Raw genomic sequence first — 27,198 nt, 5'->3', positions numbered from 1 at the left:
ATCGTGACATTTAGCATTTCTCTGGAGTCCCACAAATGTACATGTGGAAAACTACATAGAGCTCCACACACAAGTATAGGTAACACACAAAAACAAGCCAAAGGATGAAGCAAGGCTGCTCTGGAATTTTTCCCTTGGTGCTTCTCTTTGCACCACGAAATTGAGAAACACAAGAGGGAGAATTAACCTCTTGCAATTGATGGGTAATGTGAATTCACACCCTTCTCCACTGGGCCAGACAGCAAGTTAATGAACTCGGTTCTCAACCTGTAGGTCTCGCCCCCTTAATAAGGGTTGGACTATTTCACATGGGGTTGTTTATAATTCATAACAGCAGCAAAACTAGTTATGAAATAGCAACAAAATAATTTTAGGGGGGGCCACGGGGGAGGGCACAACATGAGGAACTATATTAGAGGGTGGTAGTGTTAGGAAGGTTGAGAACCACTGCCCTAAATGAACCTCCAGCACTTAAAGACCCTCAGATACCTGGGATGAGTGGAAGTTCATCCACATAACTCTAGCCAGGGTAGATGTGTCACAGTAGTCATGTCACATGCTCACGTAAGATCCCTTAAAAGGGAGAATCGGGGATGTAGCTTGATCTCCCAGATTATAGTATTCCTCATCTACTAGTTGTGTGGGAGAGGGAGGGAAGAAACATGAATATGGTGCTGTACACCCACCTGTAACTCAAGCACTCAAAGTCTAAGGCCCCAGGGCTGAAGAGACAGCTCAGCAGTTAAGACCACTGGACCAGGGTTCAATCCCACATCACCATGGTAGCTCACAACTATCTGTAACTGCAAGATCTGACCCCTCATACATGCAGGCAAAACACCAAGGCAACAAAACACCAAAACACCTGGTGGTGTGTGGTATAGCTTTTAATTTCAGTACTTGAGGTAGAAACCTGAATGAGGCCAAAAATTAACCAAGAAAACATGGTTTGATTTTTCAGTTCAGATTCTCATAACACCTGTACTAACATTAGGGGCCTGTAACAATTGGACTACAGCAGCTCTCGTCCCAAGTAGATTTAACTGTAACCCATTAGATTAATACACCTGACTTTTTTTTACCCAACTCATCCTTGCACTATTCAGCTACCTTACCTATCAAGAGACTCACATTGGTGGCACATGCCTTTAATTCTACCACCTGGGAAGGGAGCTCTGGAGATCTAGGTCAGCCTGGTCTACAGAGCTGGCTGTAAAAAAAAAAGCCTTTCCTGTCTTGAAAAACAGCACCATCTGTGATAGCTGCAAGCCCTTAATCCCACCTTTTGTAAATTAGAGGCAGAATCCAGGGCTATACTGAGAAATCCTGTCTCCAAAAAGAAAATTGCCTAACAGTACAAACCACATGCATATTCCACCACTGTAGTCATTCTGTCTCCAAGAGGCATTTTAAGAAATGGACAACCAAATGACACATTACAATTCAGGCAAGAGCACAACTTTATTTTCACCTCTAAAGTAAACCACAATTAACAACAACAAAGGAGACTGTGCAGTTCAACTTTTTATTTTAATAAAACCAGAATATGCACAGCACATGCAGTGCTAGCATCTAAACTAATACAATAAGCAACTACTAAAGCTACAGTGACTTGAGGGTCAATCTCTACATTCAGCAAGTTTAAACCCATTCTTATTTTTGAAACATAACTGAAAATATTGCTTACTGATATAACTTGCTCAAATGCTATTGCTGAATGTACAAGTCACTGAATATGCCAATACAACAAAGATAACCACATGTTTGAGGATTGCAATGTGCCAGACATTCACTGAAAAAAAATACAACTAAACAAAACTCACACAACAAACATCTGAGAATCTGGACACTTTGTATCAGTGTTTTGAAGTGTTTCATTAATATCTTAAGACAAGTGTATCAAAACCTTGGCATGATTTAGTTTCAAGTCGCCAATTTTGTTTTTACTAACATCAGAAAGTTATGGCTACACCGCCAATGCCGGGTCTGCTTAATTTGACTTAAGAGTTTATTATGACTTAACATTAAAAGCTCACACTACCCCGAAATATATAATTTCACGCATACGGTGACATTCAACATTCAAGTGCCAGTGTTTTTGTACTGTCTTTTGGTCAAGTTTCTTTAAACTTTCAAAGAATCACTTTTAGGCTTACAAAAATAAATATTTGTCAAAATGTTCAATAAATATTACATAAAACTAGCAGCAAAAAGTATCTAGAAATCTGTCGTGTGCAAAGTTTTCTTCCCAACTATCATTCCCATGGTCCCAAATAAATTTTAGAATCTAGTCCCATCCCTTTCCTAGACAAGCTGCGTTCAACAATCTCCAAGAGACAAAATAAGATTGGAAGTTTAAGGACACGCACACAAGACATATATATAAAATTCTCTGAATGTGCAATAAAAGAAGTACTTTGTAAAAAGTTATGGGCAAAATGTACAAGGGCCTAAACCTAGACTAATTGAAATAGCACCATAACAAATGACCTCAATACTGTCAAGTGCACCTACTTAATAAAAGTTTTAGAACAAGGCACAATACACTTGAAAATCTATTGCACTTTAGGAAATTTTTGCCGTCTTCCTATGCCACTACAAAAAGATTGAGCGTTTTGATCACTGCATTCTGGTCACAAAATTAGCCCAGAATTCCAAGTGGCATAGGCATTTTAGTGGTGGACAATGCTCGTCTTTGGCCAGATTTAGCATAAACAGACTATAAATACAATGGAAACCTATGCAACTAAAACTGACTAAACTGCACTGTAGAGCAGAATTGACACCTTGTGCAGTTATGTACATATTTCCAACCTGTGTGATCTCAGATTTCAGTTTTTTACTCTTCTGGAGCCATTTTTTACAAAGTCTATAGTAAGCCAGTTTAACATCTCAACGCAGCTTGAACAGAGTAATGTGAATCGGCATTTAAAATAAAGCCTGCTGCATAATTCTTCCTGTTCATCCCCTCTTGACCAAAAAACATCAACACTAGCATGCGTTATTAGACCAAAAATCATCCAGAGCCCTATATGAGGGCTGGTCATTGCTGTGGTCAGCCATTCTACCATTTCAATTTCTTTTATGGCAGGCATTTAAAAAGTCTAAGTAGATGAATTCTCCTAAAAACCTATTTCAAGTTATCAGACCTTTAAACTTTCCCTGTAATAACATGCCCACATTTGGCTAGCTCATAGTTAACGATCTGCCTAAACATTGAAAGAGGAATTGCTGTATTTACTTGCATTAACTTTGAGAACAGTGCTTTGAATGTATGCATGTATTCATACATCACCTCATCATGACTGGAATGGCTTGTTTAAAGACTATTATCAGGTTCTAAATACCTATCCAGGATAGAGTGAGCAAATCAGAACTTTAACTTAATACAGTTTGCCACATTAGAAACTAATTCCATTAATATGCTTCAAGACGTTTGTTGTTTGTTTTTCCCCAATCTGCAAGTATCAAAGCCTTAATGCAGGCTACCACTTTTCTTTATATTTATGGATGAATCGATGATTCCTGTTAAGTTGTATCACACCTGTGTGCCAAGGTTTGATTTTAGCCCAAGTTCAGTAAATTTATTTTGTCAAAAACAATTGGTATCTTGAGCATTACTGAGCCAACAGGACATCAAAATAAAAAGTTGTCTAAAGTTAAAGGCACAGTACATTAACAAACAAATGATCCTCAGTCACAAATTATAAATGCAGTTTGGGATAAGGGGTAGGCGGGAGGGGAGTTAATCCAAACTACAGCAATGAAGTCTTCAAACCACCTTCGAACAGGGCTGCTGATTGTTCCTTTCATCTTTACTTGTGACCTTGAGCTCCCTTAAAAAAAAAATTCAGTGGAGAATCACAGCTGGTAATGTACTGCGAGTTCTTGAAGCTACACAAGGTATAGTCTGGCTAAGTTACATGTGGTTTCCATATTAGCTTGTGTTTGGCAGGGAGACCTACTGCAAAGTAGGCTCAGTTACCCCACCAGTCAACCCCCTGGGAGTTATAATTTCCTCCATATCCATCACTGTTGTAAAAGCCTCCATAGCCACCTAGTGAGAGATTTAAAAAGAAAAAAAGAAATTAATTAAATCATTTATGGAAGCAATCTATAATGCTGAATTTCCCTGAATGCTCTTAATTGGGTTTAACATAGACTTTACAAAAATTACATGAGATTTAAAAACAAATACTAAATACTACCTCCACCAAATCCTCTGCTGCTGCCATGGCCACCTCCACCACTGCGACTGCTGCTGGAGCGGCTGCTGCTGAAGCTGGAACTGCTGGCACCACTACTTTGTCGATAGTCTCTGGCACCAAACCCTCCACTAAATCGACTGCTGCAAGGGACAGGATAGACAGATTGATGCTGGTTGACAGGAAGGAAGGTATCCAACCCAACTCCTGTCACACTTCCTAATAACTTCTAATTCTCATACTTACAAACTCCTTATCCAGCCATACTTTTCCCAATAGTGTTTTTTTTTAAGATTTTATTATGTATACAATATTCTGCTTCTATGTATATCTGCACACCAGAAGAGGGCACCAGATCTCATAATGGATGGTTGTGAGCCCTGGAAGAACAGTGCTCTTAACCTCTGAGCCAACTCTCCAGACCCCCAATAGTGTTTTCAAAGTTGTAAGCTCTGATGGGCTGACACTAATGTATTTTAAACAAGTTTTAAAATACTGGTATGCATCATATATATATGCACAGATACACACGAGCACGTGCACACCCGTTACCTCTTAGAACGTCCACGACTGCTACCCTTGTAGTGGTGTTCAAAAGCCATGTTTTCTAACCAAGATGGCACTTCTTGTTTTGCCTCAACAAGAAGATCCAATAAATCCTTGGTAATATTTATGTTCCTTTCATTAAAGAATGAAGTGGCAAGACCTAAAACAGTTCCAAAAGGAAAAAGTAAAGATCTTCCAGAAAGGTAGCTTACCATTCTTACTTTTCTCATCAGCTAATAAAAAGAAATTACTATCAGCCAGTTAACCAATTAATACTGACTGCATTTTTTTGAAAATAGGGTAATATTTAAAGGACTATAACCTTATAGGTGGGTATGCGTAATTATGAAACACCTGTAATTCAGCACTGAGGGCAGAGGTAGGCATATTTAAGTTTGCACATAACAATGAAAAATAACAATCAAGACAGCTGGTAACCAAACACTTACCAAGGTTTCCAACACGCCCAGTACGGCCTATGCGATGTACATATTCTTCAATATCACTAGGCAGGTCAAAATTAATAACATGTTTCACATTTGAAATATCCAGTCCTCTTGCTGCTACCTGAAATAATAACTTTTGTTATATATGGCCCACTAAAAACAAGTATTTGGACACAATAAACAAGAATAAAAATTATACATACTGCCGTAGCCACTAGAATTGGGCTTTTTCCTGAGCGGAACTGGTGAAGGGCCTCTTCTCTATCTCTCTGAGAACGGTCTCCATGGATACTGGTACAGGCATATCCTTCATGATATAAGAAATCCTCCAGAGAATCCGCACCCTTTTTGGTCTCCACAAATACTAGGGTCAGGGAATCCTTGCCTGAATTAGAAAATAATGTTTATCACTATTAATAACTTAATACTTAGGACATTTGACAATGTTTTGAATGGGGAGGAAAATGATGCAAAGGGACCCTCGTTACATAGGCAGTCTAGAGAGCTACAACTGTTCCTAATTTTACCTGTTGCATTTAGGAGGTCAAGCAGAAATGACCGTTTGTCCATTTCCTCCACCCAAACCACTTTTTGTGTGATGTTCTCCGAAGTAGACCCAACTCTTCCTACAGCCAGAAAAATGTACTCATCCAAGAAATCACGGGCCAGCATCTGAAGAAAAAAAAGTCATTCTTTAATTTTGTAGTTTTACTGCATGTATTTGTGGAAGTGTTCATGTCAAAAGGAGGAACTGGTTCTTTTTCCTTCATGTGGGTTCTAGGTACTGAATTCAGGTAGCAAACAATTTTACTCATTGAGCCATTTTGCAAGCTCTCCCAAAACTATTGTCACACACCCACCCCAACCTCTCTCTTTGGTCAAGTGTGGTGACATAATCCTTTAATCCTAGCACCAGGAGGGTCAGAGGACAGCCTGGTCTATAACAAAACCCTGAAAATACCTATTGAAATAGGGAAATCTTTAAGCAAGTGAAATTGTATAATAGTACCTGTATCTCCTTAGGAAAAGTAGCACTAAACATCATAGTGTGGCGGACACCTTTTGGAGGCATAGTATCTTGTTCAACTATCCTGCGAATCTGAGGTTCAAATCCCATATCTAACATCCGGTCAGCTTCATCTAACACCAAGTATCTATCATGAAAAACATTAAGATTTTGAAAAGAAATCAAGGTAATTTATGGATTTATCCGTTAATTAACTTAAATGATATAATCAGTATAGCTAATGTTTAACACTACATTTAATAGTTATGCAGCAAACAAATGATTCTTGCTAAGAGTTTAAGTCATCCAAGGTCAGAGTTATTTTGTGTGTACACACACATGTATGTGAAACAGGACAATCACGAAGGAGTAAATTTTCTTCCACCATGTTGGTTCCAGCAATTAAGTCATCAGACTTGGCAGCAAGCACCTGCTAATCTATCCATCTTGCTGGTCCCTACTTTGTCCTTGGAACTAGTTACTAGCCTCTAATATGTTAGCTGACTTTTCAACACTGATTGGAATTATGATGGATTAACTTTCTATAAGCCACTTCTTAATCTTCATATATTTAGACAGTGCTAATAGATACATACTTGCAGAAGTCTAATCCAATCTTTCCCCTCTCCATCATATCCACTAGGCGTCCCGGAGTAGCAACTAACAAGTGGCATCCACGTTCTAAGTCTCGAATCTGTTGACCAATTTCAGCACCGCCATAAACCACACAAGGACGAACTCTAGATCGGTATGAGAACTATAAACAAAATAAAAACTATTAAATTCAATGTCAAGATTTTTACATGGCCATAAAATATATTTCATTAGAACCAATGGAAAAGTTATGAATCACTAAAATGCATACTTTTCTTGCTTCCTCATAAATCTGCACTGCCAATTCTCTCGTTGGTGCCAGTACCAAGGAGATTGGGTATTGTTTGCGACGCCCATATCTTCCATTTTCCTAAGAAATAAAAATGTGTTAATCTGCTTACAACTTATCACTTAATTTAATCTATAAATTTAAATTACCCTTTTAAAAAGTTCATTTTCTTTAGTAATTTATACAGGACACCATAAAACTTCATTAGACTGGTCTTAAGCACCATTTGGAATGCTCAATGGCTTCTTACAAGTTTCACAGTAACTCATTTTTATAAAGAAACATTGTAAATGGGCATACAGCTCAGTGACAGAACACTTGCTCAGCATACAAAATCCTCCTAGGCCCCACTCCCAGTACTGAGGAATTAATTACCTTCATGGCCCTCAGAGCCTCTCCCGGACCATCAGCATAAATCTGACTCAAGATGGGCAGGAGAAATGCTGCAGTTTTTCCAGAGCCTGTTTTAAGAGAAAGCATGTTCAATTGACCACAATAAAATCCTGTTTACTACTTCTGAATCAACATTGGGAGTTAACTACTAGTTTTACTTTATGACTAAACTTCCCAAAAATTTCAAACCTCTTTAGCTGACTAAAACAAGAGTCAACAAATTTAAGAACTGCTATTTTCTAAAAAGGATTTACAGAAAACAATTGCAACAGTTTATATATTACCTATGGCTTCTCTGAAACTACAAACAACAGAATTGAGTATTGTCAAATGTTCAATGGCACACAAACGTACAAATATCTATATCTGCTTCTTTATTGGAAAAAAACCCACAACATTTACTGTTAACCAATGAACTTACCTGTTTGGGCACAAGCCATCAAGTCTCTTTTCTCTTTGATAATAGGAATAGCATGCTTCTGTACTGGAGTTGGGCGAGTATAACGAGTAAGCTCAATGTTTCCCATAATAATTTCTCCCATTTCAACATCACTGAACTGTCAAGAAATTCAATGATATGAAATAAATAGAAATGTTACCTGAAGGCATCCTGTTTTACACTAATATGTAAATGACAACAAACAGCAAAAATTTAACTTATATAACTACTTAAGTTTGGGCTTTTATGTTTGACATTTCCTATTTCAGACAGTGAATTACTTAATAAATGATAACTAAACTCAACCAATGTTTCCCTTTCCACAAACTCTAATATATAGTTATACTTCTCTGTAGTTTAATAAAATACTTACACTTTCAATATGTGGAGGACAGTTGTTGCCTGTTGCTTCGACTGGAATGTCATCATATTTCTCAAAATTAATCCCAGTATTGCCTCCAGAAAAGAGTTCCCTAAAATAAAAAATTGGTAAATTCACATGCAAAACCAGTGAGAAAGGCTTCATCAAAATTACATGCCTCAAAAACTTACTGTTCCAAACGTTCACTTGGAGGGAGTGGTTTTGACCAGTCATCTTCATCTGATTTGTCACACCAGCGACTGTTCCCACCTCTTTCAAATTTGCCAAAGCCACTTCTGTCTCCACGGCTGCCAATGCCATCATAGTCTCCCCGTCCACGATCATCAAACCTAAGCATCAAAAAGTAATAAATTAGAATCTTAACCATTATCAGATCATATTACCACTCCAGAAAAACTACCTCATATAGATTAATGACAAAATGTCAACAGTTTATCCTTACTGATAAGATTAGTTATCAAACTATCATTTTTAAAAATCATTATCTTCCTTTATTCCTACAGTCATAGAGCCCAATCTTGCCTCATAAATTCTACCATTAAGAATTAAGGCTGGCCGGGCGTTGGTGGCGTGAGCCTTTAATCCCAGCACTCTTGGGAGGCAGAGGTAGTGAATCTCTGCGAGTTCAAAGCCAGCCTTGTCTACAGAGGGAGTGCCAGGACAGACTCTAAAGCAATACAGAGAAACCCTGTCCCCCCACCACCACCCCCCCCCAAAAAAAAAAAGAAAAAAAAAGAACTAAGGCTTTACTGCCCTTTCCTGAAGACAAAGGAGGAGTGGATATGGAAGGAAAGAGGGGAGATGGAGAGTAAAGACTGGAAGAAGAGGAGGGAGGGGAAACTGCTCAGGAAATAAAAACAAAAACCAAATAAATAAAAAGAATTAAGGCTTTAATGGTGTCAAACGCCTGTAATTCCAGCACTTGTGAGGCAGAGACAGACAGGTCCTCTTGTGAGTTTGAGGCCAGCCTGGTCTAGAGAGAAACCATGTCCTCAGAAAAATAAAATAGTTTAAATTGGTATGTACAGCATACCTTCAAAATGTTTGTCAAAATATATTTAGTAGTAAAGATTAAAAAAAAAATAGCACCCCAAACGTCAATTGTTCAGGTTATACTATGAAGCCATTTAAGGGATAATTCACGTGTGACAGCTTTTTAATTAAATAAAAGGTTTAAAAATAATTCCTTACCTGAATAAAGATGTTTAGGTTTAGGTCTTTTTGCCAAAAATCTGGATACAGGAGACTAACCACAGTTATTAGGCACATGGGGTCAGTTCGCCATACTTGTATAATCAAAAACATAAGGTGTTTTTAAACATGCCATTAAGAGTCCACCAAAGAGCTCAAGCAAATTAGGCCATTCACTATATGAAATTACCTTTTAGATACAGAACATAAAACTAGAGAAATAGAAAAACTGACTACATTTTTGGCCTTGTATTTTTGTATTTCTATGTAATAGGTTTAATCCTTCAGTTAAGAAAATGTAGTAAGTAGACAAAATGCCTGAAATCTACTTCTGACAATCAGGGTATAGATGTCAAATCAATGATCAATTCCTAAGTGACTAATGTATACATGTGAAGTGATTTCACTTACCTTCCCCTTGATCCACTTCCACGATCACCGAAGAAACTAGACTTCCCTCTTGAATCACCCCGGGACCCAAAACTGCTGTATGCATCCTTATCCTTACTAGAACTCCACCCTGAACTGTCTTTATCGTAGAATCCTAAAATAAAAAACAAACCCACCACAAACTCAAAAGAATCCTATTAACAGAGGCTCCATCTTTCTGAATTTGAAGCCCATGGGCTCTTTTATCTCTCTGGTATCAAACACCAATAAAAACAGTCTAATGGTGGCAAAAGAAAATAAGACATAACAAGTATACTTAAGCCGGTTATACAGTCTCCAGTTCTCTCCACCAGAAAGTACCAGGATCATTAAATCTGACAGGCTAAGAATATTTTGAATGAATACCACTCTAAGAGGTCAACAACTTTGTTTTTATCAAGATGATGATGGTACTATCTTTCTATCTTATAACTGTTTTAACTCCCATTCACTTTACGGGTGTGAATGAATTTACAAAGAAACAGCCATCAGTTTGATTTGGTTATTTTTCAGGTCCAACAGCAAAAGTATAGGAATGATGCTTTGTACACATAAACCACTCTAAATGTTATGTATCATTTTAGTGGTTTATTTACAAGCTTAATGATATCAATACTCAAACGTTCTCCCTTACATGCTCCCAATATGTCAAATGTAAACATTTAACTAAATGGGGATACTCAAGGACAGGCAGATTTGAGACAAGTAGGGTTGACTAACTAGCTTCAATGACATCTTATTAGTCAGAGACATTTACAAGTTACTTTCCATCTGCCTTTGTCTCTACCATTACAGAGTCATGTGCTTTCACTAGCAATCAAGAATTTAATTGCTTCTGCAGGTCTCTTCCACTTGTAAAATTTAAGATCCTGCTTGTTTTAATTTCTTTCTACAATTAGACAATCACTCCCAAATCACTAAAATGTGCCTGATACATCTTGTGGTACGTCGATCTTCATTCTGTCATATATGCCATGACAAAAACAAATTATTTCCATGTAGTTTGTATTACACAGCATGGTGCAACTATTTTTTCAAATTAAAATCAAGACGTGACTAATTATAACAGATTAAGAAAGAGACCAATAAATCATATAAAAACCATGACACCGAAGATAATTGTCCATGGTGTGACATCAGTTAAGGCTTTTAAAAGTTAATAAAACCCAGTGTTTTAAATCAATCCTGGTAGAAATTTATAGGTTTCCTAAGCTGTTTTGTTTTCCCTAAGTTTTGATTCATTTCTAAATGAATCAAGAATTGGATTTACCAAAGTGGTATTAAGGACTCACCTTTAGTAGCTTCTCTGTTCCTTAAATGAGGAGGGATATAGCGCCCTTCTGAAAGAACATACAATTAGTACAAACGTCAAATACCTTCACAGTAAAGCTTTCAACAAAATCCCTATAAAAAAAAAAAAACACTCCTAACAAATATAATGGGCTGGTGAACAAGATTTGATTTTAAACTAGGCATATGCCTATAATCCTAGCCAAGGCAGGGTAGGAAGATTACCTCTAGTTTAAGGCTAGCCTAGCTACATAAACTTGTCTCCAAAGGGAAAAGTCACTTTAAACCTAATAGACTGGGTGTGGTGGTGCACGCCTTTAGTCCCAGCAGAGGCAGGTGGATCTCTGGATGAGGCCAGAGTGATCTACATGGAGAAAGAATATCAAGATATCCGGGGCTTTGTAGAGAACCTTCGTCAAAACAAATGAGGGGTGACCCTAGCATTTAACTGGCTAGCAGCAGCTTTTTAGCCTAATTTTCATTGTACTTCTGGATGAAATAGTTGAAATTTTTGTTGGAATTATTAAAAAGTATTCGACAGGCAGTGGCAGCAAATGCCTTCAATCCGAGCACATGGGAGGCAGAGGCAGGTGGATCTCTGAGTTTGAGACCAGCCTCATCTACAAGAGCTAGTTCCAAGACAGCCTCCAAAGCCACAGAGAAACACTGTCTCAAAAAAAAAACAAAAAAACAAAAAAAAAACACCCACGAAATGTAGCAAGGTAAACTTTCACCATTGTTTAAAAATACATATACATAGTATTGTTTACTGGGTGAATAGAAACCTAAACTGAAACAGTCTGGGAAATAAACCAGACAGCTACCTCAATACTTAACTAAAAGTACCAGACTCAAGAAACAGTATATATATATGTACATCTAAATATTACAGAGCACCTCTGTACACACATGCATAAAATGTTTCCTGTGCCAACTAAAAGTATTCTTTTGGCAGTAATAGAGATGAAACATAGGGCCTTACATATGCTATTCATGGAAGGACTTGATCACTGACCTGTATCATTTAACTTCTAGCCAGTGAAAACACATTCTAACAGTGTTCTTTATTTACATTTTAACATCTAAGAAAACTAAAGATATCAAGTTCTGATATTCAATATATCCATAAAATGTTTTACTTACTGCTTGCTGTACTTCCTCCAGTCTGATTATCTGAGGAGTTCAGGTCTAGGCCAGCAAACTAGAAGAAAATCAGATTGCTTTTAGTCTTCATGTTGAATGAAATACACTAAAGAAGCCAATTGTGCCTTCTATTCCATTTTCTAGTCCCACATTCAAAGTTGCCCCACGGAGCCCACAGCTATTAAGAAAATTTAGAATGTGACCAAAAAAGTGGCTAAAACAGGGCTATCAAGAACTCAACTGCAGTTCCAGATCACTGCTCTCTTCTGGCCCCCATGCCATGAGTTTTAATCCCTAGAACCACATAAACCAAGTTCAATGCCTAGAGTCCCAGTATCAGAGAAGTGGAGGCAGAGAGATCAGGACTTCAAAGCCATTCTCAGCAATATAGGGATTTTCCAGGCTACCCTGGGCTATATCAGACCCTGCTTAAAAACAAAACAAAACAAAAAAAAACACATTAAATGAGTATAGGATTTTTTAGTCATTTTGATATTACTTTAAACCTAAAAGCACAAAGACAAATCTTGAAACTATTCTTTAGTTCCTTTATTCTCAAATACAGCAAATATATTAAATTGGAATAGCACTGCATAAAAAACAATTTTGGCAATACACTCACCACTTAGCACTGTGGTGGAGTAAAACTGAAACAATTCCTATTCTCCCATTTAACTGTAAGTTCACAGAACTAGTCATGAATAGTGTTTGATGTTCTTACTAAAGAACATTTTACTAGCTTCAACCTTCCAAGTCTACCCATACTGGTAAGTCAAAAGCATCAAGATTCTACAAAAATGCTCCATGTTATCTTCATGGGCTTTTAAAAAAATTGTGTACATGTATGTATATGTGTATGCCTTACAGAGTTCTGGAGTGGGGTAGACAATCTAACTATGTAGCCTTGGCTAACCTCAAAAGCACTATATAGACCAGGCTGGTCTTGAAGTCAAATCCTCCTGCCTATGCTGGGTCATCAGGCTTGGTGGCAGTCACCTTTACCTACTGAACCCTACTGTCAATGTAATTAATCTACTTAGGGCATAAACCACAAATGAAAAATAATCCTGCCCCCCAAAAGCCATGAAAGACTGAACTAGTACATGTTTACGAAATGTTCATAAATTTCTGGTTAAAAGTTGAGTGATAATGCCAAACACTATCACTACAGTCGTCACTGAAAATTGAAATTGGTTGTAACCTCATTGCTATTAGCAAAAAATGTTCTCATGCTTTGTCCCAGTACTTACCATTTAAAGCTGCACTTAGTACCATTCCAGGTGTTTTTAAATTTATTATTTGGCAACATTAAAGTTGACAAATGCACTATTGGTTGGTACTCGTCAAACTTATTAGTTGAACGACCTTAAATTCCTAGATTTTCAGAGTTAAATACAGTACAAATTTATGAGGCTCTTGAGAATATAATCATTTAGATGGGAAGTGTTAAAACTGGGGAGAACCTCTGCCCTTGAGACCAGGCAGTGCTCGGTTTTTTTTTTTCTTTTTTATGTATGCAGCACAAGTTAAAGTGTCACACGAGGGAAGATTTACTGTAGTGGGTCACTGGCCCGAGAGTAGGAGGATGGATGGATGGATGGATGGATGGATGGATGGATGGATGGATGGCTCATCTCTTCTGCCTCTAAACCTAGAAAGGGAATCTAGATGAAGGAATCAGATACCAGGCTTGATCTATATTCCCAGTTTGCTTCAATGGCGGCAACAAGTCAATAACAAAACTGTTGCCATATTCCGGGCATTTTGCCTCTAGACGACTCCGATTGGGCACGCAGTCCTTCCCTGAGCCCAGGAAAAAGCCGGCGTGCCGAGTTCGGGGCTCCGTGGTCGGATTCTCGCCGAAGGCTAAAGGGCCGCGCCGGGTGGCTCGCGTCACCGCCAAGCTCGGCGCCAGTGCGCACGCAGCGGCCACGGCCTCCCTTCCCCTCCTCCCCCCCCCCGCCCAATCCGCCCTGAAATTTCTGCGTCACAAAACTTTCCACTCGGGAACCGCGGCGTCCCATGCCGCGCCGCACCGGGCCCGCGGTGGCGAAGAAACCTGGATGAAATGCGCGCGAGCCCGCTGGCGGGCAGGCGGGGGGGAGGGGGGAGAGGTTGCGCGCCACAGCCAGCCTGCGCCACACAAAGGAGGCTGCCGCCATTAGCCCGCGCTGAGGCCAGCCCCCTCCCCCCATGGGGCGCCCCCTCCCACATTCCAGTGCTGCGCGGCCACTCTGCTAACGCGCGGCGGCACTGCCGCCGCCGCCGCCGCCGCCTCCAGGGGTTAAAAAGCAGGAGCACGGGAGGCATGGAACACGAAAGCCCCAGAAACCCGGGGCCAAAACTACCGACCTCAGGCAAGGTACCGCCACGCCGTGCAATCCCCTCCCCCCCACCCCCTGCCGGTCACTAATCAACTAGGATGCGCGTGCGCGCGCGCGCTCCCGAAAGAGCGCTCCCCTCCCCCTCCACTCGCCTGCGCACACACACAAAAGCCGCCATTGTGCTCTGGCCGGGGACAATACCTCAAACCGAGCCGGGCCGGAGGGGCAAGCGGCACTAGCACTCTCTGCAAGCATCCAGTCCCTCTACAGCCCCCAGACAGTGATACCCGAAGGCCCGAGCCCTCGGGGAAACGGGAAGGAAAAGACAGAACTTAGAGCTGCGCCACAAAGCAGGTTAGGACAGGGGAGAGATGGATGGAAGAGCATTGCAGCTCACCTGCTGGTCCAGCCCGAGCGCATTTTCCACTGCCACATGACTCATCCCTGAAGAATACCGAAAAGTCGGAGTCTTCCGCTGCTGAGCAAGAGCTAGCTCTACCGCAATGACCCTCTCACGGGAGAACTGCGGCTTTGAAGCGCACCGCGCGGCCACCGAGTTTATATACCGACTCGGAGGGCTGCTACGTAAGCACGTAAGACGTAAGCCCTCCTCTCAGGAGGTTGTCCCCCGCCGCTAGGATTTCTGCCTAGCTACGGCGCGTATCTCGTCTTGTTCTCGTGAGAGTTCCTAGTCGGTTCACTCAGCCTTTCGTTGTGCATGCATAGAGAACTCCGCATTAAATGCTGTTCTGCTTCTCTTGCATTTGGTTTCCCCTGTTCGTGTTAATGCCTTAGTCTTAATGTTTGCTCGAGATCTCGCGAGAAATCATCTCCCTGCGTCCTCTAGCAATGGGGCTGGCCCTGAGATTTAAACTAGGCCTATTTTGCTGCGTCTTTTTCCCTATGCACCCAGTTTTCATCTTTCTTTCTGGCACTCTTCCTTTTCTCTCAGTCCCCGGCCTTGATAATGATGTAGTGCACTTTGTCTGGCCTCATGCGCCTTCTCTCTTGCCGGTGCATCTTTTCCATATAGCAGACAAAATGAGGACGGGGGGGGGGGGGGTCACGTGATCGTGGGTGTCCGGCGCGGTGGCCATTTTGTGAAGAAGGGAAACTGCTTTGAATACTGCTGGGAATGGGAGGGAGGGGTGAGAAGACTAGTGGGGGGAAGGGGGGAGGGAACGAGTAATAAGAGGAAGGGAAGCTGAATGGGGAAAGGAAAAAGGCTGGATGGTGACACTCGGGGCCGCCTGAACAGGGAGTGTAAGAGACATGCCTTTAGCTGGAGGCTTCACAGCGCCGTTGCCTGGGTAGCGGGTACGCCACCCACACTCACCCGCTCGGAAGGAACAATGAGACTATCTCACGCGAATCTAGAGCCGGCAGTCTGGGACCCTCCCAGGACTCTGAGCCTCCGCGAGTGTGCGCGTCATTGCAGAGACCTGTGTCCTTCCGCGCGGCACTCCGGGACCCGGGCCTTTGATTGCTGGCACAGCAAGGGACTCCAGAGGTTTCGAACAACTTTCCTAGGACCCCGGAGAGTCGAGGGTGTGTGACTGGGTACAATCTGTACCTGCTGGAGGAGCTGGGATGGGGTCACCTGCCTGAGGTGATCCGCCCCCCCAGGTTACTGCATTTGACAGGGAATAGGAAGAAAAGGGGATATATCAGCCGAGGGGCCTCTTCTTGTGGACCCCCTCTTCTAGGAGGACCACCCCCCAAGTCTCAGCTTCAAAAACACAGACCCTTAAACAGCATAACCAAAAAAAATAGTCCTCAGCTTTCAGGCAATGACTACACATACAGGTTACCTAAAACCTACCCCCTTCTGACCTCAACTTACAAAAAACGCAGGACACTCCACCATCCCCCAAGGGGCCTTCTAATGCCAGAATTCAAATAACTAGTTCTTATCACATGATTTAGAACACACACAATTCCTCTACTTTGCAAGTTTTTAAAATTGAAACCAAATTTCTGAAGAGATACAGGAATAATAAAACAATCCCCAGGCAAGTTGCTTTCTGGCTTTGGTTCTCAATTTTTCTTATCTATAAGACAGTCCACTAGAGTACAAAACCCTGTTGTTATTGTTGCTTTTTTTTTTTTTTTTTTTTTTTTTTTCGAGACAGGGTTTCTCTGTGGCTTTAGAGGCTGTCCTGGAACTCGCTCTGGAGACCAGACTGGTCTCAAACTCACAGAGATCCACCTGCCTCTGCCTCTGCCTCTGCCTCTCTGCCTCTGCCTCTCTGCCTCTGCCTCTCTGCCTCTGCCTCCCGAGTGCTGGGACTAAAGGCTTGCGACACCAATGCCCGGCTGTTGTTATTTTAAAAATACTCATTTGTGTAATGATTGGGGGAGGTTTCTTTTGTTCTTGTTGAGTTTGCACTGGCAATATTTTATACTTACAACAATGCTTTGTTTTGTTTCTTACTAACCAATTAGTTTATTGGGTTTACTTAGTGGAGCTGTAACATTTTGTTTGTTTGTTTTTGTTTTTTGTTTTGTGAGACATGGTTTCTCTGTGGCTTTGGAGGCTGTCCTGGAACTAGCTCTTGTAGACCAGGCTGGTCTCAAACTCACAGAGATCCACCTGCCTCTGCCTCCCCAGTGCTGGGATTAAAGGCGTGCGCCACCAACTCTCGACTGAGCTGTAACTTTTTTAACACTTATTTTTTTGTTTGGTTGGTTCGTTTTGGGTTTTAGAAACAGGGTTTCTTGGCACGTGGATCTCTGTGGTCTATAGAATGAGCTCTAGGACAGACTCTAAAGCTACACAGAGAAACCCTGTCTCCAAAAACAACAACAACAAAAAACCAGAAACTTATAACAAGTATTTTTTAATACTTAAAAAAATCATAGGTAATGCAACTAATTCATTACACAGTTTGGAAAAGCATGACTTAACTAATATCCAAACCAAATTTATGAAATAAAACAATGTAATTAAAGTAGGATGGTGGTGGTGCACACCTTTAATCTCAGGACTCAAGAGGCAGAGGCAGGTGGATCCCTCGAGTTTTAGAGCAGCTGGTCTATAGTGGGTTCCAGGACAGCCAGGGAGACACAGAGAAACCCCGTCTGGAAAAGCAAAAACAGTAAATAAATAAATTAAGTTACATATGAAGAGGCAGAGAGACGTTCAAGGGTTAAGAGCAGACCTTCCGGGCTGGAGAGATGGCTCAGAGGTTAAGAGTGCTCTTCCAGAGGTCCTGAGTTCCATTCCCAGCAACCACATAGTGGCTCACAACCATCCATTATGAGATCTGGTGCCCTCTTCTGGTGTGCAGATACACATGGAAGCAGAATGTTGTATACATAATAAATAAATAAATAAATAAAATCTTAAAAAAAAAAAAAAGAGCAGACCTTCCATTCCCACCCTTGCAACTCCAGCTCCACCATTCTGATGCCTTCTGGCCTCCTGGGTACCCACACCCTCATGCACTTACCCCCACAGGACCAGGCGCACACAGAATTTAAATGACATATGCAAAACCAGAGGCATACTGGAGAGATGGCTCCGAGGTTAAGAGAACTGGATGCTCTTGCAGAGAACCTGGGTTCAACTTCCAGCACCCACGTGGTGGCTCACAACCATCCATAACTCTAGTCCCAGGAGATGCACTGCCCTTTTCTGACCTCCTCAGACAACAGGTATGCACATAGTCGTCAGACATGCAGGCAAAACAATCATAATTTTTTTTTTTTATTTGAAAGCCAGTTGTGGTAGTGAACGCCTTTAATCCCAGCACTCCCGAGGCACAGGCCAGGAGATATCTATGAGTTCAAGTCCAGCCTGGTCTACGTAGTCAGATCCAGACTCAAAAAATTAAATAAATACATTTGGTAGTGGTAAGATGGCTCAGCAGTTAAGAGCACTTACTGCTCTTGCAGAGGTCCCAAGTTGGGATCCCAGCAACCACATCTTACTGCTCACAACTGTGTATAACTTTATTTACACGGGGTTCTGTGGGGTTTTTTTTTTTTTTTTTTTTTGGCTTCCAAGAGCACAACGTGCATGTAGTATATGTACAGACAAGGCACACACACACATGTACCTAAATGAAAATGAAAATAAATTAAACTGTAAATTCTCCCCAACTACTGTGCAGCTACAAATGCAAACTAGGCAATTGTGTTGCTTCCACTACTAAAGTACCATGAACAGTGGCATTTTCTCAAAAAGTGAGTTCTTAGTAATATTCTAAACAAAACAGCACCCTCTTCCTTCAATTAATGACAGCAGCTGCAGTTAACAACAGTTTGGTGTATATGGAAACAGCACTTAGATGATGATATAGTTTTGTATTTACATGGATATCCATTGGTTCAATTCTCTCTTGTATGGGACTGATTAGCTTGCATCTAGCATGTCTGGCTCTGCTGACCTCATACCAGTAGCCTTTGCCAGTAGTTTCATCAACTCCAAAATACACACATTTCTACCTCTTTGAAAACTATTAGGCTTAGTGATTCCTATGGTCCTGTAGTGAATGAGAATGACCCCCATAGGTTCATGTTTGAATGCTTGGTCCCCAGTTGGTAGAACTGTTTGGGAAGGATTAGGAGGGATGGCCTTGTTGAGGAGGTATGTCACTGGCAGTGGGCTTAGAGGTTTCCTTGTTGCCAGTCTCTCTCTCTCTCTCTCTCTCTCTCTCTCTCTCTCTCTCTCTCTTTCTCTCTCTCTCTCTCTCTCTCTCTCTCTGTGTGTGTGTGTGTGTGTGTGTGTGTGTGTGTGTGTCTGCCTTCTGCCTGTGTGTGGTTCAACATGTAAATTCTCAGTTGTCCCTGCCACCATGCATTTGCTCTGTCATCGTGTACTCTAACCCTCTGAAAGCATAAGCCCAGTTATAAATGCTTTCTTTCACAAGTTGCCTTGGTCATGGTGTTTTATCACAGCAATAGAAAGAAACTAAGATGGGTCACTTTCTGCTATGAGATTTGATAATTCACAAAACACATTACTGAGATTTGTTGTAAGTTTTGCTTCAAATTCCTTTTCACATAGATCTAGACAAATAGGAGTTCACTATTCAAAAGCTGTAATTCTGAGAGTTATTCATACTGCATGTAACCTAGTGAGATTGGCTAACCTGTTTCTGGGCTTTGTTTTACTTGTGTAGAATACACGTACCGGGCACTGCCATGGAAACACCCCCCCCCAATCAAATATACAGCAGTTTCCTATTTTCAATTAGCCCTGACTCAGAGGAATTCTCAGTTCAAACTACTAGGGTGGTTTGTTAATAAGTTATTGTTGGAGTATCAAATATATAGGAAATGGGGTGCTAGAGGAATGGCTTAGTGGTTAAGAGCATGTGCTGTCCTTTAAGGACGAAAGACAGATTTCCTGCACCCACCTCAGGCTGCTCCCAACCTCCAGTAACTGCAGCCCCAGTGGATCCCATGGTCCGTTCTGGCCTCTGTAAGCACCTCCACGAATGTGCACGTAAACATACATGCACACATAAACAAATAAATAAATAATCTATTTTAAATGTACAAGAAATGGGGAAACACAAACATTTGTCTTCAAACATATTCACTCTGAAAAGGAGTGGCATACAGGCTTACAACAGCTAAATTTGGGGCCTTTCCCTGACCCAAATGACTGTCTTCATTAAGGAGTGATTTACAAAGTATACAGTCAGTAGCTATTATAGTGTCCTATTGCTGTGAAGAGACACCATGACCACAGCAACTTTTATAAAGGAAAACCCTTAATTGGGGCTGGCTTACAGAGGTTTAGTTCATTATCATCATGGCAGGACCCATGGCAGCATGCAGGCAGACATGGTGCTGGAGAAAGAAGAAGCTGAGAGTTCTACATCTTGACCTACAGGCAGCAAGAAGGGAACTGGGCTTGGCATAGACTTTTGAACCCTCAAAGCCCACCCCAAGTGACACACTTCTCCCAACAAGGCCACACCTCCTAATCCTTCTAATCCTATCAAGTTGTTCCACTCCCTGGTGACTAAACACTCAAATATATGAGCCTCTAGGGCCATTCTTATTCAAGCCACTACAATAGCCTAAAAGGGTCAGAAATCACTGAAACCAGAGACTTTTCCTACTCACTTTCCTACATTCACAGGCATTTTAAGTTAACAGCCTGTATTGAAGCAAATATATTATCTGTACCACACCCCAGAAACCCAGACCTGAAGATACCCTTTGAGGGAGGAAGGGGAGAGAGCCTGAAAATATGGTTCTAGAATAAGCAATTACCTCCCTGTTGTAGGGTTTCTAAGCCTTGTGAGTGGGGGCAACTCATTTGACATCTCTGTTTTGGGAGTATCTACAGAGTTGGAGTAAAAGCAGTTTCTAGGGGCTGGAAAGATGGTTCAACAGTCAAAAGTGCTTGCTGTCTTTCCAGAGGAACATGGGTGGTTCTTAGCACCTACATTGGGTGACTCACAATCACCTGTAATTCCTGCTACAGGGGATCAAATGCCCTCTTCTGGCCTGTGCAGACACACAAACACACACACACACACACACACACACACACACACACACACACACACACACACACACACACACACACACCATATAATCACCCAGAAATACACACATATACATAAATAGAAATAAATATTTTTATGTGCATTGGTGTAAGGGTTTCAGATCCCCTGGAACTGGAGTTACAGACAGTTGTGAGCTGCCATGGGGTTGCTGGGAATTGAACCTGGGTCCTTTGGAAGGACAGCCAGTGCTCTTAACCACTGAGCCATTTCTCCAGCCCCTGAAGTAAATACTTATTTTTTTTTTGGGGGGGGTTCGAGACAGGGTTTCTCTGTGGCTTTGGAGGCTGTCCTGGAACTAGTTCTTGTTGACCAGGCTGGTCTTGAACTCACAGAGATCTGCCTGCCTCTGCTGGCATCAAAGGCCTGCGCTACCACCGCCTGGCTGGAATAAATACTTTTTAAAAAGCAGTTTCTACCTCAAGCAATGGTCGAGATTCACAGTCTCATGGAGAGAAGGAGACAAAGCTTGGTCTGTGGTAGCTGTATAAAACCACCCCTGTAACTGGCTTCCCCAGCAGGATGGGTTGTTGTGGGCAGTACACACACAATCTCACTGGTAAAACCTCCACTGTAACACCACCTGGCATGACCATTCTTTGTGAAGACAGAGACAGGTTGGAAGTTGTTACATCTCCCTGTGCAAGGTTCAACACTCAGATTCCTAACACATGTTGAATGGTGGTTAGACAGTGCAAGTACCTGTCCTGGGCCAGTCATAATGTAGGACATGGGGAGAGACATACATCCATTGTTTGGCTTCCACAGATGGCTTAAACTTTATTGCCATTCTTTGCACTCAAGTAACCTAAAACCCAGGGCAGAACTAACTGGACTGTTGCGCAGCTGGAAGTTAGTTAAGCAGTAATCAAGGGATTTCCAGAACTGGACACTTCAGGGCCTTTCATGAGCAGTCACACTTCATTTTAGCTTGGATTGGGGATTAAGTTCCAGGAAAGTACAACATGCCTATAATTAAAGGAGAGAGAGAGAGAGAGAGAGAGAGAGAGAGAGAGAGAGAGAGAGAGAGTGTGTGTGTGTGTGTGTGTGTGTGTGTGTGTGTGTGTTGCCAAGGATCAAATCCAGAGCCTTGTACATGCTAGGCATGTACAAGGTAGTTAGTAACTACCACTTAGTTACTTCCCCAGCCCCTTTTTTGTTTTGCTTTGTTTGTTTGTTTGTTTGTCTGTCTGTTTTGAGACAGGTTCTGTGTAGCCCAAGCAAGCCTCAAACTTGAGGTAAGCCTCCATCAGTCTCCCAAGTGCTAAGATTACAGGCCTGAGCTACCACCCCTGACTCAGAGGGATAATTAGAAGTATAGAGGTGCTGGGTGGTCGTGGCAGATGTCTTTAATCTCAGCATTCGGGGGCAGAGACAGAGGGAGCTCTGTGAGTTCGAGGCCAGCCTGAGCAAGTTCCAAGACAGGCTCCAAAGCTACAGAGAAACCCTATCTCAAAAAAAAGAAAGAAAGAAAGAAAGAAAGAACAAAAAAGTATGGAGGTAAAAGTAGTTACCTATGGAGTACCTTTTTATGTGTTTGTGACAAGGTCTTAATGTAGCTGAGGCTGGTCTTGAACTTCAGGGGACCTGCCTCTGCCTGCCAAGTACTGGGATTCCAGTGAAGAACACCATGCCAACCTGGTTCTCCTCTTTATTGGTTTTTGTTGTTGCTTTGTTTTGTTTTTAGGTTTTAGAATCAGGGTCTCACTCTATAGACCAGGCTGGCCTCAAACTCACAGAGATCTACCTGCCTCAGCCTCTCAAGTACTGGGATTAAAGACATGTACCACCATGCCTAGCCCTCCTCTTATGTTTTAAAATTGGATTTTTCGTTGATTGGAGCTTCAAGAAAAACAGATTTATTTCCAATACTGAGTTACAATACTTAGGAGAATGTGATTCGGAGGCTGCTAACAGTAAAGGAGAAAGGAGATTTTAGGGTCAGCAATTATGGTACAGACCTGTAATCCTAGCCCTTGGGAGGCTAAGGAAGAAGGATTTTGAGTTTGGGGCCAGCCTGGGCTACATGATGAGACTGATGGGGCGAAAGGTCTCAACTAACAAAGCTCTTGCCCCAGAAACCTGTCAACCTCAGTTTAATCCATGGAACCCAAGGTAAAAGGGGAGAACCAACTCTCCAAAACTGCCCTCTGACCTCCACATGATGTCCATGGCATGCTTGCCCCTCTTGTGTCACACACACACACACACACACACACACACACACACACCACCACCACCACCACCAACAACAACAACAGCAACAACAACAACAACAACAACAATAATAATAATAATAATAAATTAGGGGGAAGGTCCTGAACTCAGTATAGATGAGCCCTTCCTCCTTCCTATTCAAGTGTGAGGGCTGACACATATAGAACCAGGAACGTTATAGGCAATTCCTAAAATTCTAACCTGAAACCTGCCTTCCTTCTGCAAACTTGGCAAAGCCAAAACAAAATTAGATTGAAGGGTATCTTCTCTGCCATTTAAACTGCTAAAAATATTTTCAGACTAGTAGAATAACCCAGTGACTTCTTCCTTCCATCATGTAAAATGACTGTGCAGTCTGAAGGGTAACAATAGAGAAGTCATGGGCAGCAGCTCTCAACTGGAAGCAAAGAGTAGCCTGGGAAACTTGGAATATAGCTCAGGGACTCACCTGCCTGGAGGATGCAATGTTGCTTATTAAGTCACAGGGCTTTTTTAGCAGATCTTCACGGACGTTGTAGAACTTGAAAACTGGCTGTGCCTGGACTGCCAATCCTGTTTTTGTTTTTGTTTTCTTTTTTTTTTTCCAGGAAGGGTTTCTCTGTGTAGCTTTGAAGCCTGTCCTAGAACTCGCTCTGTAGACCAGGCTGACCTTGAACTCAGAGATCCACCTGCCTCTGCCTCCTGAGTGCTGGGAATAAAGGTGTGCACAATCACCGCCCAGCTGGACTGCCAGTCTTACATTGGAATTACATAGTCTGTCCTTTGGTAAAACTAATTCACTCTTTCCCCTTCTTCCGCCTTAGAGATTATTGCTGTCATTGGTTGACAGACCTTGATGCTTGATGGATAATGGGATATAACACCTTTAAATTTTAAAAACCTTTTCAATGTTTTAACTTTCAATTCTTTGACATGTGGATTCAACATTAAGATGGAAAAAACTTTAGACCCTTTATGAGTTCAAGTCTACTTTATGGTTCTTGCAGAATAAATGAAAGCTTGTGGCTGTACACTTTACACTTTCACTTGAATAATAATTAGATTAGTTAAGTGTTACTTTATGCAAAAATAGAAAAAGTTAGCAATGCTATTTCTTCCACAAGAATTGTTTTATGAAAGGAAAAATGCTGCAGCTCACCAACTGCCACCCACTCTTTCTTGTCTGAAATGTTTTCCAGTCTATTTTAAGTTGCCTTTCACACAGCTTGACCTTGAATATAATAAGAAATGTTACTTACTGTGAGAACCAAAATTTGTACTTCAAATGTTTATGCTCCGCTTCAAAGTTTTGGTCATCCATATACAGTAGCTTGTGTGTTGGAAGCTTAATCCCTACAATCACGATATTAATGATATCTGGAGGTGAGGCCTTTGGAGGGCAATTGGTGTTAGACAAGGTCACAAAGGTGACAGGGCCCTCCATTGATGGCACTGTGGCTTTATAAGAAGAGAACTAGCACATTTGTTCTGTTTCGGCATGAGATGCCTCTACCATTTAACAATGGTAGAAGCAGAAGGACCTGCCAGAGGCCTGACAGATGGGGCCACCTTGTCCTTGGACTTCCCAGACTCTACAACTGTGAGCCAACATTTTTCTACTTCTTATGAATTAGAATTACCCAGTCTCAGGTATTTTGGTATAGCAACACAAAACAGTTATACTAGGGCATGGTTTGTACCTAAGAGAGATCTACAAGTGTTGGCACCATGAACACAAAGTAGTCTTTGGTCTAAAGCTGTTCTGCACACACACACACACATACACACACACACACACACACACACACACACACACACACACACACACACACACACACATTTTTAAAACAGATCTCATGTAGCCAGGCTGGGCTTACACTCCTGATTCTTCTGCCTCCACTTCCCAAGTGCTGGGATTACAAGCACACCACCACACCCACCCTCTTCTATGTCTTGGATGACTAAATCATGATTCACTTGCAGTCTAAAACAGGTTATTTCACCATTCTGTGCCTCTGTTTTTAATTTATAAAGTAAAAAGCATATGTGGTGGTACATGCCTGTGATCCCAGCACTCAAGTTGTTGAAACAGCACTACTGAAAGTCGAAAGTTAGCCTGGCCTTTATAGTGAGATCCTATCTTGAAAAAAACAAACAAAACAAAATAGATGTACTAGCACTCAGGTGACAAAAGGAAGGAAGATTTTAGGAGCTCAAGATCAGCCTTGGCCACATACTGAGTTCCAGACAAGTCTGGACTACATGAGGCTCTGTCTTAAAACGAAACATTAGCTAGGAGCAGTGGTGGACATCTTTAATCCCAGCACTCAGGAAGCAGAGGCAAGTGGATCTCTGTGAGTTTGAGTCCAGCCTGGTCTACAAGAGCTAGTTCCAGGACAGGTACAAAGTGAGACCGTGTTTCAAAAAAAAAAATATGTAATGGTAATAATAGTGATTTTTTTTTATTTTTTGAGACAGGGTTTCTCTGTGGCTTTGGAGGCTGTCCTGGAACTAGCTCTTGTAGACCAGGATGATTATTTTAAAAAAAAAAACATAATATAATAGCTAAGTATATAAGTAAATAAATAAAATGAGATCCCATTGAAGTCAAGAGACATTAGTTGAACAACATACTAAGTCGGGGTCAAAAGAAAGACAGATAAACTTAAAAGATGATTTTTGCTGCCACAGAAGTAGAGAGATAAGACATACATATATACACAAAGATCACAACACAGCATGTGATATTTTCCACCTAGATCATGAGCTCCTGGAAAGCTCATGTTTATAAATGTGGAGAAAATGAATGAATGAATGATACCAAAAATGCAATAGCTGTTCTGAGGAGGAACAGACATAGTGAGATTAGAAGTTCAGGAAGCTGGGCCTGGAGCAATGGCTCAGCAGTTTAAAAGCACTTGCTACTTTTGATAACTCAGATAATCTGAGTTCAGTTCCTAGGCTCACAACTGTCTGTAATTCCAGTTCCAAGGGATATGATATTCTCTTCTGACCTCTGTAGATTCCTGTACTCCTGTGGTACACGTACATACATTCAAGCACACACACACACACAAAGTTAAGGCTGGAAATATGGACAGGATTTAGACAGGAAAGAAGGGGAAAGGCTATTTCTTGGAAGAGTAACTATGGAAATGAGGAGAAAGATACTTCCTGTGCAGAACCCTGATGGTCTGGGAGATAGGAAAGGCTGTGGAGCTCAGGGAAGCAGTGACTTCAGGAGAAAGTGGTTGAAGGGAATGAGTCATTCCTTCACTTAGCAAACCCCACAAAATAGTGCCTTAATTTATAGTTGGGAATACATTCCTGTGGTGGTGTGAATGAGAGTGAGAGTGCCCTCCAATAGCTCATAGATTTGAATGCTTGGTCTCCAGTCTGTGAAACTATTTGAGAAGGATTAGAAGGTGTGGCTTTGGAGGTTTGAAAAGTCCAAACCATTCCCAGTTAGTGCTTTCTCTCTCTCTCTCTCTCTCTCTCTCTCTCTCTCTCTCTCTCTCTCTCTCTCTCTTTCTGTGTGTGTGTGTGTGTCTGTCTGTCTGTCTGTCTGTCTCTGTCTCTCTCTCTCTGCCTCATGACTGAATCAGGATGTAAGCTCTCAGCTACTTCTCCAGCACCACACTCGCCTGCCTGTTGCCATGCTCTGCTCCAGGATGATTATGGACTTTAACCCTCTGGAACCATGAGCCCCAATAAACATTTTATAAGTTGCCTTGGTCATAATATCTTATCATGGCAATAGAAAAGTAACTAAGACAGTGATGAAGAAGGCACATGTCT

The 27,198-nt window shown here is 41.5% G+C and overlaps 1 protein-coding gene across 2 annotated transcripts; it reads right to left on the bottom strand.

The window, feature by feature from the left end:
- Positions 1 to 1,442: 1,442 nt before the first annotated feature.
- Positions 1,443 to 15,232, bottom strand: Ddx3x (DEAD-box helicase 3 X-linked). 2 transcript variants are annotated; one of them, XM_027433340.2, is made up of 17 exons: positions 15,075 to 15,232; positions 12,354 to 12,411; positions 11,213 to 11,260; positions 9,903 to 10,035; positions 8,471 to 8,629; positions 8,292 to 8,391; positions 7,901 to 8,036; positions 7,462 to 7,547; positions 7,069 to 7,167; positions 6,800 to 6,960; positions 6,207 to 6,351; positions 5,725 to 5,869; positions 5,401 to 5,582; positions 5,201 to 5,318; positions 4,758 to 4,911; positions 4,209 to 4,348; positions 1,443 to 4,057 (listed from the first exon to the last, which is right to left on the bottom strand). In XM_027433340.2, the coding sequence occupies exons 1-17, from the start codon at positions 15,117 to 15,119 to the stop codon at positions 3,978 to 3,980; spliced, it is 1,989 nt and encodes a 662-aa protein (XP_027289141.1). In that variant the 5' UTR covers positions 15,120 to 15,232; the 3' UTR covers positions 1,443 to 3,977. The 2 variants fall into 2 exon arrangements, with proteins under 2 accessions (XP_027289141.1, XP_027289142.1); XM_027433341.2 differs by having other exon boundaries at positions 11,213 to 11,257.
- Between the last annotated feature and the right edge of the window lie 11,966 nt (positions 15,233 to 27,198).

The sequence above is a fragment of the Cricetulus griseus genome, chromosome X (genome assembly GCF_003668045.3).
Source record: "Cricetulus griseus strain 17A/GY chromosome X, alternate assembly CriGri-PICRH-1.0, whole genome shotgun sequence".
Lineage (NCBI taxonomy): Eukaryota > Metazoa > Chordata > Mammalia > Rodentia > Cricetidae > Cricetulus > Cricetulus griseus.
The sequence above is the reverse complement of the archived record's forward strand: the minus strand, read 5'-3'. Positions and strand labels throughout refer to the sequence as shown.